General features: G+C 48.2%; 1 protein-coding gene across 1 annotated transcript in view; it reads left to right on the top strand.

The window, feature by feature from the left end:
* Positions 1–13,492, top strand: part of LOC144485729 (SCO-spondin-like) — a 449,590-nt gene that overhangs the window by 48,176 nt on the left and 387,922 nt on the right. Inside the window, exons 4-5 of the mRNA XM_078203820.1 lie at positions 3,010–3,180; positions 5,028–5,198. Coding sequence (XP_078059946.1) covers positions 3,010–3,180; positions 5,028–5,198 — 342 coding nt within the window. The remainder of the gene's footprint in view (positions 1–3,009; positions 3,181–5,027; positions 5,199–13,492) is intronic.

The raw sequence follows: 13,492 nt of genomic DNA, 5'->3' as shown, positions 1-13,492 counted from the left end.
TGGATAAACATATGGATGATATTGGAATAGTGTAGATTAGAGGGGCTTTAGATTGGTTTCACAGGTCGGTGCAACATCGAGGGCCGAAGGGCCTGTACTGCACTGTAATGTTCTATGACACTAGGATTGATGGCATAGTGGACAGTGAAGAAAGTTATCTCCGATTGCAATGGGATCCTGATCAATTGGGCCAGTGGGCTGATGAATGGCAGATGGAGTTTAATTTCGGCAAATGCGAGGTGATGCATTTTGGTCGATTGAACCAGGGCAGGATTTACTCAGTTAATGGTGGGGCATTGGGGAAAGTTACAGAACAAAGAGATCTAGGGGTACAGGTTCATAGCTCCTTGAAAGTGGAGTCACAGGTGGACGGAGCGGTGAAGAAGGCATTCAGCATGCTTGGTTTCATCGGTCAGAACATTGAAGACAGGAGTTGGGACGACTTGTTGAAGTTGTACAAAACATTGGTCAGGCCACACTTGGAATACTGTGTACAGTTCTGGTCACCCTATTATAGAGAGGATATTATTAAACTAGAAAGAGTGCAGAAAAGATTTACCAGGATGCTACCGGGACTTGATGGATTGAGTTATAAGGAGATGCTGGATAGACTGGGACTTTTTTCTCTGGAGTGCAGGAGGCTGAGGGGTGATCTTATAGAGGTCTATAAAATAATGAGGGGCACAGATCAGCTGCATAGTCAATATTTTTTCCCAAAGGTTGGGGAGTCTAAAACTAGAGGGCATAGGTTTAAGGTGAGAGGGGAGAGATACAAAAGTGTTCAGAGGGGCAATTTTTTCACACAGAGGGTGGTGAGTGTCTATAACAAGCTGCCAGAGGTAGTTGTAGAGGCGGGCACAATTTTGTCTTTTAAAAAGCATTTAGATAGTTACATGGGTACGATGGGTATAGAGGGATACGGGCCAAATGCGGGCAATTGGGATTAGCTTATGGGTTTAAAAAAAAGGTGGCATGAACAAGTTGGGCCGAAGGGCCTGTTTCCATGCTGTAAACCTCTATGACTCTAATTGATTACAAACATCTGGAGGATATGTTCCAGTTGTACAGGACGGTAGTGAGACCACATCTGGAGTATTGTGTACTGTATCGATCTCCTTGTTTAAGGAAAGATGTAAAGGCATTAGATGCATTTCAGAGAAGGTTTTCCGGACTAACACCTGGAATTAGGTTTATATCGACTGGAGTGGATACATACTAGAGTAAGAGGTAACTTGATCGAAAGCTCCTGGTATTGACAGGATGGATGTCGAGAGGATGTTTCTCTTCCACGTGAATCTTAGAAACATAGAAAAACTACAGCACAAAACAGGCCCTTCGGCCCCACAAGTTGTGCCAAAAATATCCCTACCTTCTAGGCCTACCTATAACCCTCCATCCTATTAAATCCCATGTACTCATCCAGGAGTCTCTTAAAAGACCCTATTGAGTTCGCCTCCCCTACCACTGACGGCAGCCGATTCCACTCACCCACCACCCTCTGTGTGAAAAACTTCCCCCTAACATCTCCCCTGTACCTACCCCCCCCGCACCCTAAACCTGTGTCCTCTCGTAGCAGATATTTCCACCCTGGGAAAAAGCCTCTGAGAGTCCACCCGATCTATGCCTCTCAACATCTTATATACCTCTATTAGGTCTCCTCTCATCCTTCGTCTCTCCAAGGAGAAAAGACCGAGCTCCCTCAGCCTTTCCTCATAAGGCATGCCACTCAATCCAGGCAACATCCTTGTAAATGTCCTCTGCACTCTTTCAATCTTTTCCACATCCTTCCTGTAATGAGGCGACCAGAACTGAGCACAGTACTCCAAGTGGGATCTGACGAGGGTCTTATATAGCTGAATCATTATCCCCGGACTCCTAAACTCAATCCCTCGATTGATAAAGGCCAGCACACCATACGCCTTCTTAACCACCTCCTCCACCTGCGGGGCCAATTTTTGAGTCCTATGGACCCGGACCCCAAGGTCCTTCTGATCCTCTACAGTACTAAGAGTCTTTCCCTTTATATTGTACTCCTTCATCCCATTTGATTGGGGATGCCTTTCTTTCTTTATTCATTCATGGAACATGGGCGTCGCTGGCTGGCCATCATTTATTGTGTGGAGATGCCGGCGTTGGACTAGGATAAACACAGTAAGAAGTTTAACAACACCAGGTTAAAGTCCAACAGGTTTATTTGGTAGCAAAAGCCACACAAGCTTTCGGAGCTGCAAGCCCCTTCTTCAGGTGAGTGGGAATTCTGTTCACAAACAGAGCATATAAAGACACAAACTCAATTTACATGAATAATGGTTGGAATGCGAATACTTACAACTAATCAAGTCTTTAAGAAACAAAACATCATTTATTGCCCATCCTTAGTTGCCTGAGAACAGTTAAGAGTCAACCACACTGCTGTGGCTCTGGACTCACATGTAGACCAGACCAGGTAAACATAGAAACATAGAAGATAGGAGGAGGTGGAGGCCATTTGGCCCTTCGAGCCTGCTCCACCATTCATTACGATCATGGTTGGAAAGACGGCAGATTTCCTTTCCTAAAGGACATCAGTGAACCAGATGGGTTTTTCTGACAATCGACAATGGCTTCATGGTCGTCAGTAGATTCTTAATTCCAGTTTTGTTTTGATTGAATTGAAATTGCACCACCTGCCGTGGGTGGGATTGGAACCCCGAGAATTTTTCTCTCGGAGGAGGTGAGTTTCTGGAACTCTCTTCCTTGAACGTCAGTGGGAGCAGAGTCTTTGAATATTTTTAAGGCAGAGCGAGATAGATCCTCGATTAATGAGGGGGTGAAAGGGTATCGGGGGAAGCGGGAAAGTGGGTTACAATCAGAGCAGCAATGATCAAATTGAATGGTGCAGCAGGGTCGAGGGGCCGAGTGGCCTACTCCTCCTATCTCCTATCCGTGAGGCACCACTGTTGATGTGTGACAGCCAGTGCCCGCTCACTCTGTCTCCATGGAGATTTACCCAATGTTCTTCCTTTGCAGTAAGTGGTGATTGGTCGGATTGGACTCCGTGGAGTGGCTGTTCCACTTCATGTGGAGGGGGGAACCAGCATCGATTCCGGTTCTGTAATAAACCCCCCGTCTCTGGCAATGGCCTGCCTTGCATCGGTCCAGAGGAAGAGGACGCACCTTGTAACATCCAGCAATGTCCCAGTGAGTGAACCAGACCAGGGCACCAGGGAGACGGGATGGGGTCAAAGGGCAGAAAGACGAGGTGGAGAGGGATTATGGAGAGATACAGAGGAGGAATTTGAGGGGGAGGGGTTTGGAGGTGGGGGGTTGGGTAGTACTGGTTATTAAATCCTCTGACAATGTGGCACTCCCTCACTACTGACCCTTTGACAGTGCAGCACTCCCTCAGTACTGACCTCCTGACAGTGCAGCAGTTCCTCAGTACTGACCCTCTGACAGTGCGGAATTCCCTCAGCACTGACCTCCTGACAGTGCGGCACTCCCTCAGCACTGACCCTCTGACAGTACGGCACTCCCTCAGTACTGACCCTCTGACAGTGTGGCACTCCCTCAGTACTGACCCTCTGACAGTGTGGCACTCCCTCAGTACTGACCCTCTGACAGTGCGGCACTCCCTCAGTACTGACCTCCTGACAGTGCAGCAGTTCCTCAGTACTGACCCTTTGACAGTGCAGCACTCCCTCAGCACTGACCTCCTGACAGTGCAGCAGTTCCTCAGTACTGACCCTCTGACAGTGCGGCATTCCCTCAGTACTGACCCTCTGACAGTACGGCACTCCCTCAGTACTGACCCTCTGACAGTGTGGCACTCCCTCAGTACTGACCCTCTGACAGTGCGGCACTCCCTCAGTACTGACTCTCTGACAGTGCGGCACTCCCTCAGTACTGACCCTCTGACAGTGCGGCACTCCCTCAGTACTGACCCTCTGATAGTGCAGCACTCCCTCAGCACTGACCGTCTGACAGTGCGGCACTCCCTCAGTACTGACCCTCTGACAGTGCGGCACTCCCTCAGTACTGACCCTCTGACAGTGCGGCACTCCCTCAGTACTGACGCTCTGACAGTGCAGCAATCTCTCAGTACTGACCCTCTGACAGTGTGGCACTCCCTCAGCACTGAAGCTCTGACAGTGCAGCACTCCTTCAGTACTGACCCTCTGACAGTGCAGCACTCCCTCAGTACTGACCCTCTGACAGTGCAGCACTCCCTCAGCACTGACCCTCTGACAGTGCGGCACTCCCCTCAGTACTGACCTTCCGACAGTGCGGCGCTCCCTCAGCACTGATTCTCTGACAGTGCGGCACTCCCTCAGTACTGACCCTCTGACAGTGCGGCGCTCCCTCAGCACTGACCCTATGACAGTGCAGCACTCCCTCAGTACTGAACCTCTGACAGTGCAGCACTCCCTCAGTACTGACCCTCTGACAGTGCAGCACTCCCTCAGCACTGATGCTCTGACAGTGCAGCACTCCTTCAGTACTGACCCTCTGACAGTGCGGCACTCCCTCAGTACTGACCTTCTGACAGTGCGGCACTCCCTCAGTACTGACCCTCTGACAGTGCGGAATTCCCTCAGTACTGACCCTCTGACAGTGCGGCACTCCCTCAGCACTGACCCTCTGACAGTACGGCACTCCCTCAGTACTGACCCTCTGACAGTGCGGCACTCCCTCAGTACTGACCCTCTGACAGTGCAGCACTCCCTCAGCACTGACCTCCTGACAGTGCAGCAGTCCCTCATTACTGACCCTCTGACAGTACAGCACTCCCTCAGTACTGACCCTCTGACAGTGCGGCACTCCCTCAGCACTGACCCTCTGACAGTGCGGCACTCCCTCAGTACTGACCCTCTGACAGTGCGGCACTCCCTCAGTACTGACCCTCTGACAGTGCGGCACTCCCTCAGTACTGACCCTCTGACAGTGCAGGGTTTATCAAGTGTGCTGGGGTTAAATGTCTCTGTTCTATACCGATGGATTTTGTCGGAATGAATTGAAGCTGACTCTTATTGAATCTTTTGTTGCAGGAGATGGACATTGGGGCACTTGGTCTCCGTGGACAGACTGTTCGAGGAGCTGTGGGGAGGGAGTGCGAACCCGTAGCCGGCTCTGTGATAGCCCCCCTCCGCAGGGAGGTGGAGATTTCTGTGAGGGCTTGAGTACTGGGACAGAATGGTGCAGCCTGAGGCACTGTCCAGGTAATCTGTGCCACGTGTGTGACATGAGCAGTGGGTGCTGGGAGGCCATTCATCAAGATCAGTGCTACATCAGTGTCTCTGAGCGATTGAGCAGGAGCTGAGCTGCGGGTACTCAGAGTAGAGTAGATCCTGTTCAGAAGCTGGAAGGTGATTGGTGCCTCGAGGCTCAGCCCAACTGGAATCCTGAATGAGTGTTTTGTATCTGAATGAACTCAGCGAGAAAGCTGACAAAGTATCAGTCGGTGTGGAGATGGGCGAGACAATGGAACAGTGCAAACTGAGAGACAGGATGGACTGGAAAGGCTTTGAGCGGATCAGTCACCTGGTCTGGATAGATTGTATCCCAGATTGCAGATGGAAGCGAGAGTGGAGATAGTGAAAGAGATTGTCATGATCTTCCATAGATACAGGGGAGGATTGGAGAGTGGCAAATGTGATAGCCTTATTCATGAGAGGGTCCAAGGACAGTCCCAGTAACTGCAGACCCCTGAATCTAACACCAGGGAACTAACGAGGCATTTGGAGAGGTTTGAGTTTAATCAGGAGAGTTGGCACGGATTTGTAAAAGGCAGATTGTGTCTGACTAATCCCATTGAAATTAACAGAGAGGGTTCATGAGGGGAATGTGGTAGATGGTATCTATGAGGATTTTAAGAACATAAGAAATAGGAGCAGGAGTAGGCCATCTAGCCCCTCGAGCCTACCCCGCCATTCAATAAGATCATGGCTGATCTGATAGTGGTTTAGTTCCACTTACCTGCCCGCTCCCCATAACCCTTAATTCCCTTATTGATCAGAAATCTATCTACCTGTGACTTAAACATATTTAACGAGGTAGCCTCCACTGCTTCAATGGGCAGAGAATTCCAGAGATTCACTAGCCTCTGAGAGAAGAAGTTCCTCCTCAACTCTGTCCTAAACTGACTCCCCCTTATTTTGAGGCTGTGCCCTCTAGTTCTTGTTTCCTTTCTAAGTGGAAAGAATCTCTCTGCCTCTACCCTATCCAGCCCCTTCATTATCTTATATGTCTCTATAAGATCTCCCCTCAGCCTTCTAAACTCCAACGAGTACAGGCCCAATCTACTCAATCTCTCCTCATAAGCTACACCCCTCATCTCCGGTGTCAACCTGGTGAACCTTCTCTGTACTCCCTCCAAGGCCAATATATCCTTACGCAAATAAGGGCACCAAAATTGCACACACTACTCCAGTTGCGGCCTCACCAGTGCCCTGTACAGTTGCAGCAAGACCTCCCTGCTTTTATATTCTATCCCCCTCGCGATAAAGGCCAACATTCCATTTGCCTTCTTGATCACCTGCTGCACCTGCAAACTGAGTTTTTGTGATTCATGCACAAGGACCCCCAGGTCCCTCTGCACAGTAGCATGTTGTAATTTTTCACCATTTAAATAATAGTCCGTTTTATTATTATTCCTTCCAAAGTGGATAACCTCACACTTGTCAATGTTATACTCCATCTGCCAGATACTCGCCCACTCACTTAACCTATTCAAATCTCTCTGCAGACTTTCCGCATCCTCCACACAATTCACTTTCCCACTCATCTTTGTGTCATCCGCAAACTTTGTTACCCTACACTCGGTCCCCTCCTCCAGATCGTCTATGTAAATGGTAAACAATTGAGGCCCCAGCACCGATCCCTGCGGCACGCCACTAGTCATCAACTGCCAACCAGAAAAGCACCCATTTATTCCAACTCTCTGCTTCCTGTTAGATAGCCAATCCCCAATCCACACTAACACTTTACCCCCAACTCCGTGTACCCTAATCTTCTGCAGCAACCTTTTGTGAGGCACCTTATCGAATGCCTTCTGGAAATCCAAAAACACCACATCCACCGGTTCCCCTCTGTCAACTGCACTCATTCCATCTTCATAAAAATCCAGTAAATTTGTCAAACACGACTTTCCCTTCATGAATCCATGCTGCGTCTGCTTGATCGAACCATTTTTTTCCAGGTGTCCTGCTATTTCTTCTTTAATGATGGATTCCAGCAATTTCCCAACTACGGACGTTAAGCTAACCGGCCTGTAGTTACCCGCCTTTTGTCTACTTCCTTTTTTAAACAATGGCGTCACATTAGCTGTTTTCCAATCAGCCAGCACTTCCCCAGAGTCCAGCGAATTTTGATAAATTACAACCAACGCATCTGCTATTACTTCTGCCATTTCTTTCAGTACCCTGGGATGCATTCCATCTGGGCCCGGGGACTTGTCTACCTTTAGTCCCATTAGCCTACCAAGCGCTACCTCTTTAGTAATAGTAATCGGTTTAAGGACCTCACCCCCTACAGTCCCACGACCGTCAATTTTCGGTAAGCTATTTGTGTCCTCTACCGTGAAGACCAACACAAAAAACTTGTTTAAGGCCTCGGCCATTTCCTCGTTCCCCATTATTAAATCCCCCTTCTGGTCTTCTAAGGGTCCAACATTTACTTTAGCTACTCTTTTCCTTTTTATATATTTGTAAAAACTTTTACTATCCGTTTTTATATTTTGTGCTAGTTTAGTTTCATAATCTATCTTTCCTTTCTTTTATCACTTTCTTAGTAGTTCTTTGTTGTTTTTTAAAGCTTTCCCAATCTTCTAATTCCCCACTAGTTTTGGCCACTCTGTACGCATCGGTTTTTGATTTAATATTCTCCTTTATTTCCTTAGTTATCCACGGCTGGTTATCCCTTTTCTTACATTCCTTCTTTATCACAGGAATATATTTTTGCTGAGTACTGAGAAAAATCTCCTTAAAAATCTGCCACTATTGCTCAGCTGTCCTACCAACTAGTCTGCGCTCCCAGTCTACATTAGCCAACTCTGCCCTCATCCTATTGTACTCCCCTCTGTTCAAGCAGAGGACACTGGTTTGGGACCCTACTTTCTCACCCTCCATTTGTATTAGAAATTCAAGCATATTGTGATCACTCATTCCAAGAGGATGCCTCATAAGAAGATCATTAGAAACATAGAAAAACTGCAGCACAAACAGGCCCTTCGGCCCACAAGTTGTGCCGAACACATCCCTACCTTCTAGACCTACCTATAACCCTCCATCCTGTTAAGCTCCATGTACTCATCCAGGAGTCTCTTCAAAGACCCTATTGAGTTTGCTTCCACTGACGGCAGCCGATTCCACTCGCCCACCGCCCTCTGTGTGAAAACTTACCCCTAACATCTCCCCTGTACCTACCCCCCAGCACCCTAAACCTGTGTCCTCTCGCAGCAGACATTTCCACCCTGGGAAAAAGCCTCTGAGAGTCCACCCGATCTATGCCTCTCAACATCTTATACACCTCTATTAGGTCTCCTCTCATCCTTCATCTCTCCAAGGAGAAAAGACCGAGCTCCCTCAGCCTATCCTCATAAGGCATGCCACTCAATCCAGGCAACATCCTTGTAAATCTCCTCTGCACCCTTTCAATCTTTTCCACATCCTTCCTATAGTGAGGTGACCAGAACTGAGCACAGTACTCCAAGTGGGGTCTGGCGAGGGTCTTATATAACTGCATCATTATCCCCGGACTCCTAAACTCAATCCCTCGATTGATAAAGGCCAGCACACCATACGCCTTCTTAACCACCTCCTCCACCTGCGGGCTGATTTTCGAGTCCTATGAGGGACATAGATAAGCTGCAGAGCTGGGCTGAGAGGTGGCAAATGGAGTTTAATGCGGAAAAGTGTGAGGTGATTCACTTTGGAAGAAGTAACAGGAATACAGAGTGCTGGGCTAATGGTAAGATACTTGGTAGTGTGGATGAACAGAGGGATCTGGGTGTCCATGTGCATAGATCCCTGAAAGTTGGCACCCAGGTTGATAGGGTTGTTAAGAAGGCGTGCGGTGTGTTAGCTTTTATTGGTAGAGGGATTGAGTTTCGGAGCCAGGAGGTCATGCTGCAACTGTACAGAACTCTGGTGCGGCCGCATTTGGAGTATTGCATACAGTTCTGGTCGCCGTATTATAGGAAAGATGTGGAAGTGTTGGAAAGGGTGCAGAGGAGATTTACCAGGATGTTGCCTGGTATGGTGGGAAAATCATATGAGGAAAGGCTGAGGGGCTTCAGGTTGTTTTCGTTAGAAGAAGGTTAAGAGGTGACTTAATAGAGGCATACAAGATGATCAGAGGATTAGATAGGGTGGATAGTGAGAGCCTTTTTCCTCGAATGGTGTTGACTAGAACGAGGGGACATAGCTTTAAATTGAGGGGTGAGAGATATAGGACAGATGTTAGAGGTAGATTCTTTACTCAGAGAGTAGTAAGGGCGTGGAATGCCCTGCCTGCAGCAGTCGTGGACTCGTCAACATTAAGAGCATTCAAATGGTTATTGGATAAACATATGGATGATGTTGGAATGGTGTAGATTAGAGGGGCTTTAGATTGGTTACACTGGTCGGCGCAACATCGAGGGCCGAAGGGCCTGTACTGCGCTGTAATGTTCTATGTTCTAATGTTCTTTGTTCTATGTTCTATGGACCCGGAACTCAAGGTCCTTCTGATCCTCCACAGTACTAAGAGTCTTTCCCTTTGTATTGTACTCCTTCATCCCATTTGACCTGCCAAAATGGACCACTACGCAGTTATCTGGGTTGAAGTCAAAGAACAAAGAACAAAGAACAATACAGCACAGGAACAGGCCCTTCGGCCCTCCAAGCCCGTGCCGCTCCCTGGTCCAAACTAGACCATTCTTTTGTATCCCTCCATTCCCACTCCGTTCATATGGCTGTCTAGATAAGTCTTAAACGTTCCCAGTGTGTCCGCCTCCACCACCTTGCCTGGCAGCGCATTCCAGGCCCCCACCACCCCCTGTGTAAAATATGTCCTTCTGATATCTGTGTTAAACCTCCCCCCCTTCACCTTGAACCTATGACCCCTCGTGAACGTCACCACCGACCTGGGGAAAAGCTTCCCACCGTTCACCCTATCTATGCCTTTCATAATTTTATACACCTCTATTAAATCTCCCCTCATCCTCCATCTTTGAAGAGAGAACAACCCCAGTTTACCCAATCTCTCCTCATAACTAAGCCCCTCCATACCAGGCAACATCCTGGTAAACCTCCTCTGTACTCTCTCCAAATCCTCCACGTCCTTCTGGTAGTGTGGCGACCAGAACTGGACGCAGTATTCCAAATGCGTCCGAACCAACGTTCTATACATCTGCAACATCAGACCCCAACTTTTATACTCTATGCCCCATCCTATAAAGGCAAGCATGCCATATGCCTTCTTCACCACCTTCTCCACCTGTGACGTCACCTTCAAGGATCTGTGGACTTGCACACCCAGGTCCCTCTGCGTATCTACCCCCTTTATGGTTCTGCCATTTATTGTATAGCTCCTCCCTACATTACTTCTACCAAAATGCATCACTTCGCATTCATCAGGATTGAGCTCCATCTGCCATTTCTTTGCCCAGATTTCCAGCCTATGTACGTCCATCTGCCACTTCTCCGCCCAGTCTTGCATCCTATCTATGTCCCTCTGTAACTTTACCTGTCTCATTACACAGGACCAGATCCAAGATAACTCGCTCCCTTGTAGGTTCTGTAACATACTGTTCGAGGAAACTATCCCGACAGCATTCTAAGAACTCTTCCTCAAGTCCACCGTGTCCGACTTGAGTCAACGAATCAATATGCAGGTTAAAATCCCCCATGATTATTGCTGTTCCGTTTTTGCACGCATCCATTATTTGCTTGTTTATAGCCCGACCCACCTTAAAGTTATTATTTGGGGGCCTATAGACCACGCACACCAGTGACTTTCTCCCCTTACTATTCCTTATCTCCACCCACAACGATTCCACATTCTGCTCCTTAGAGCCTATATCGTCTCTCACTCCTGCCCTGATGTTATCTTTAATTAACAGAGCTACCCCACCTCCTTTTCCTTCCTGTCTATCCTTCCGAAATGTCTGATACCCCTGGATATTCAGTTCCCAGTCCTGGTCACCCTGCAACCACGTTTCTGTAATGGCCACTAGATCATACCCATTTGTACTGATTTGTGCCATCAACTCATTCACTTTGTTTCGAATGCTACGTGCATTCAGGTAAAGTGTCTTTATGCTAGCCTTTATATGGACCCGATTTGTTAGTGCATTCTTTTGATTGCACGCTCTGTCCCTACCTGTCGCAAACTGGTTACCCTTCCCCAGACCATCTCCTCGCACTGCGTTGACCACCTCCCTTCTTGTGTTTGTCACCTTTTTTACTCTGCCTGAGCCCTTGACTCCTTTAACTAGATGAATGTCCTCATCGTTAACCTGCACTCGTACCCTCTCCTTTACCTTTGATTTTGTAATTCCCCATACCCCTGAACCCTCCCCCCAACTATTTAGTTTAAAGCCCTATTTACAGCCCTGGTTATACGATTCGCCAGGACTCTGATCCCAGCACGATTCAGACGAAGACCATCCATCTGAACAGGTCCCATCTTCCCCAATACTGGTGCCAATGTCCCATGAATTCAAACCCATTCCTCCCACACCAATCTTTGAGCCACGCATTTACCTCCTTAATCTTATTGACCCTGTGCCAATTCGCTTGTGGCTCAGGTAGTTATCCAGAGATTACCACCTTGTTGGTTCTGCTTTTTAATTTGGTTCCTGGCTTTTCATACTCCCTCTGCAGAACCTCTGTTCCTGTTCTGCCTATATCTATGGCACCCACGTGGACCACTACAACTGGATTCTTATCCTCCCACTCCAAGTTCCTCTGCAGCCCAGATGAGATATCCTGGACCCGAGCACCAGGCAGGCAACACAACCTTCGGGATTCTCGATCCTGGTCATAAAGAACAGTGTCAATGCCCCTAACTACACTATCCCCAATTGCCACTACATTTCTTTTTTCTTCCTCCCCCTGAACGGCTCCCTGCACCACGGTGCCGTGGGCAGTTTGCTCGTCCTCCCTGCAGTCCCCGTTCCCGTCCACACTGGGAGCAAGAATTTCAAACCTGTTGTACAGATTCAGGGACTGAGGCTCTTGCAACTCTACCTTCTGGATCCCACTTCCTGCCTCACTCGCAGCCACACCCTCTTGTCCCTGACCCCCGGCTGAATTAGTTAGTCTAAGGGGTGTTACTGCCTCCTGAAAGACAGTGTCCAGGTAACTCTCCCTGATATGTCGCAGTGTCTGAAGCTCAGACTCCAGCTCATCAATCCTGAGCTGGAGTTCCTCAAGCAACCAACACTTACTGCAGACATGCTCACTGGGAACCACAGTGGGGTCCGCCAGCTCCCACATCATGCACAAACAACACATCACATGACCCTCCATCACAATTACTTTGTTTAAGTTATTACAAACTAAGAAATAATCCTACTCTGCCTCGCCCGTTTCCAACTGAGCCCGATGAGCCAAAGCCCTTTAGCTCTCACTCTGCTCCCTGCTCACTCCGCTGCCTGCTAACGAAGCTGCCCACTGGATAGTGCGGCCTGCCTTTTAAACTTTACGCGCTAAAAAAACCCTTCCCAGCTCACCCCGCGGCCCACTTCCGCTTTACTTTTAAAGTAACTTTCTTAACAAAAAACAAACCCCACGAAAAACTAAATGAGCCAGTCGCTTACCTTCTCTGTCCCGCCACAAATCGATCCTCCTCTCAGCTTGTTCCAACAAACAATTATTTTTTAAAAAGTGTTTGGCAAGTTCGCACAAAAAACTCTGGTTAACAATATTGAGGATTAGCCTCTAATTGGATAAACCTTTTTGAAAGAACAGAAAACAGTGAGTTGTGGAAATGTGCGTGCGTGCTGGCAGAGAGGAAACAAAGAGTAGGAATTAATGGGTGCTTTTCAAATTGGCAGGCAGTAACTAGTGGGGTGCCACAGGGATCGGTGCTGGGACCCCAGCTATTCACAATATATATTAATGGTTTGGATGAGGGAACAAAATGTAACATCTCAAAGTTTGCAGCTGATACCAAGTTGGGTGGGAGGGTGAACTGTGACGAGGATGCAGAGATCCTTCAGAATGATCTGGACAGGTTGGGTGAGTGGGCTAATCAATGGCAGATGCAGGATAATTTGGATAAATGTCAGGTTATTCGCTTTGGAAACAAAAACAAGAAGGCAGACTACTACCTGAATGGGTGTAAATTGGGAGAGGGGAGTGTGCAGCGGGACCTGGGTGTCCTTGTGCACCAGTCGCTGAAGGTAAGCATGCAGGTGCAGCAGGCGGTAAAGAAGGCAAATGGTATGTTGGGCTTCATTGCGAGAGGTTTCGAGTACAGGAGCAGGGATGTGTTGTTGCAATTATACAGGGCCTTGGTGAGGCCACAC

The sequence above is a fragment of the Mustelus asterias genome, unplaced genomic scaffold (genome assembly GCF_964213995.1).
Source record: "Mustelus asterias unplaced genomic scaffold, sMusAst1.hap1.1 HAP1_SCAFFOLD_212, whole genome shotgun sequence".
Classification (NCBI taxonomy): domain Eukaryota; kingdom Metazoa; phylum Chordata; class Chondrichthyes; order Carcharhiniformes; family Triakidae; genus Mustelus; species Mustelus asterias.
This window is presented reverse-complemented; position numbering and strand designations above follow the sequence as displayed.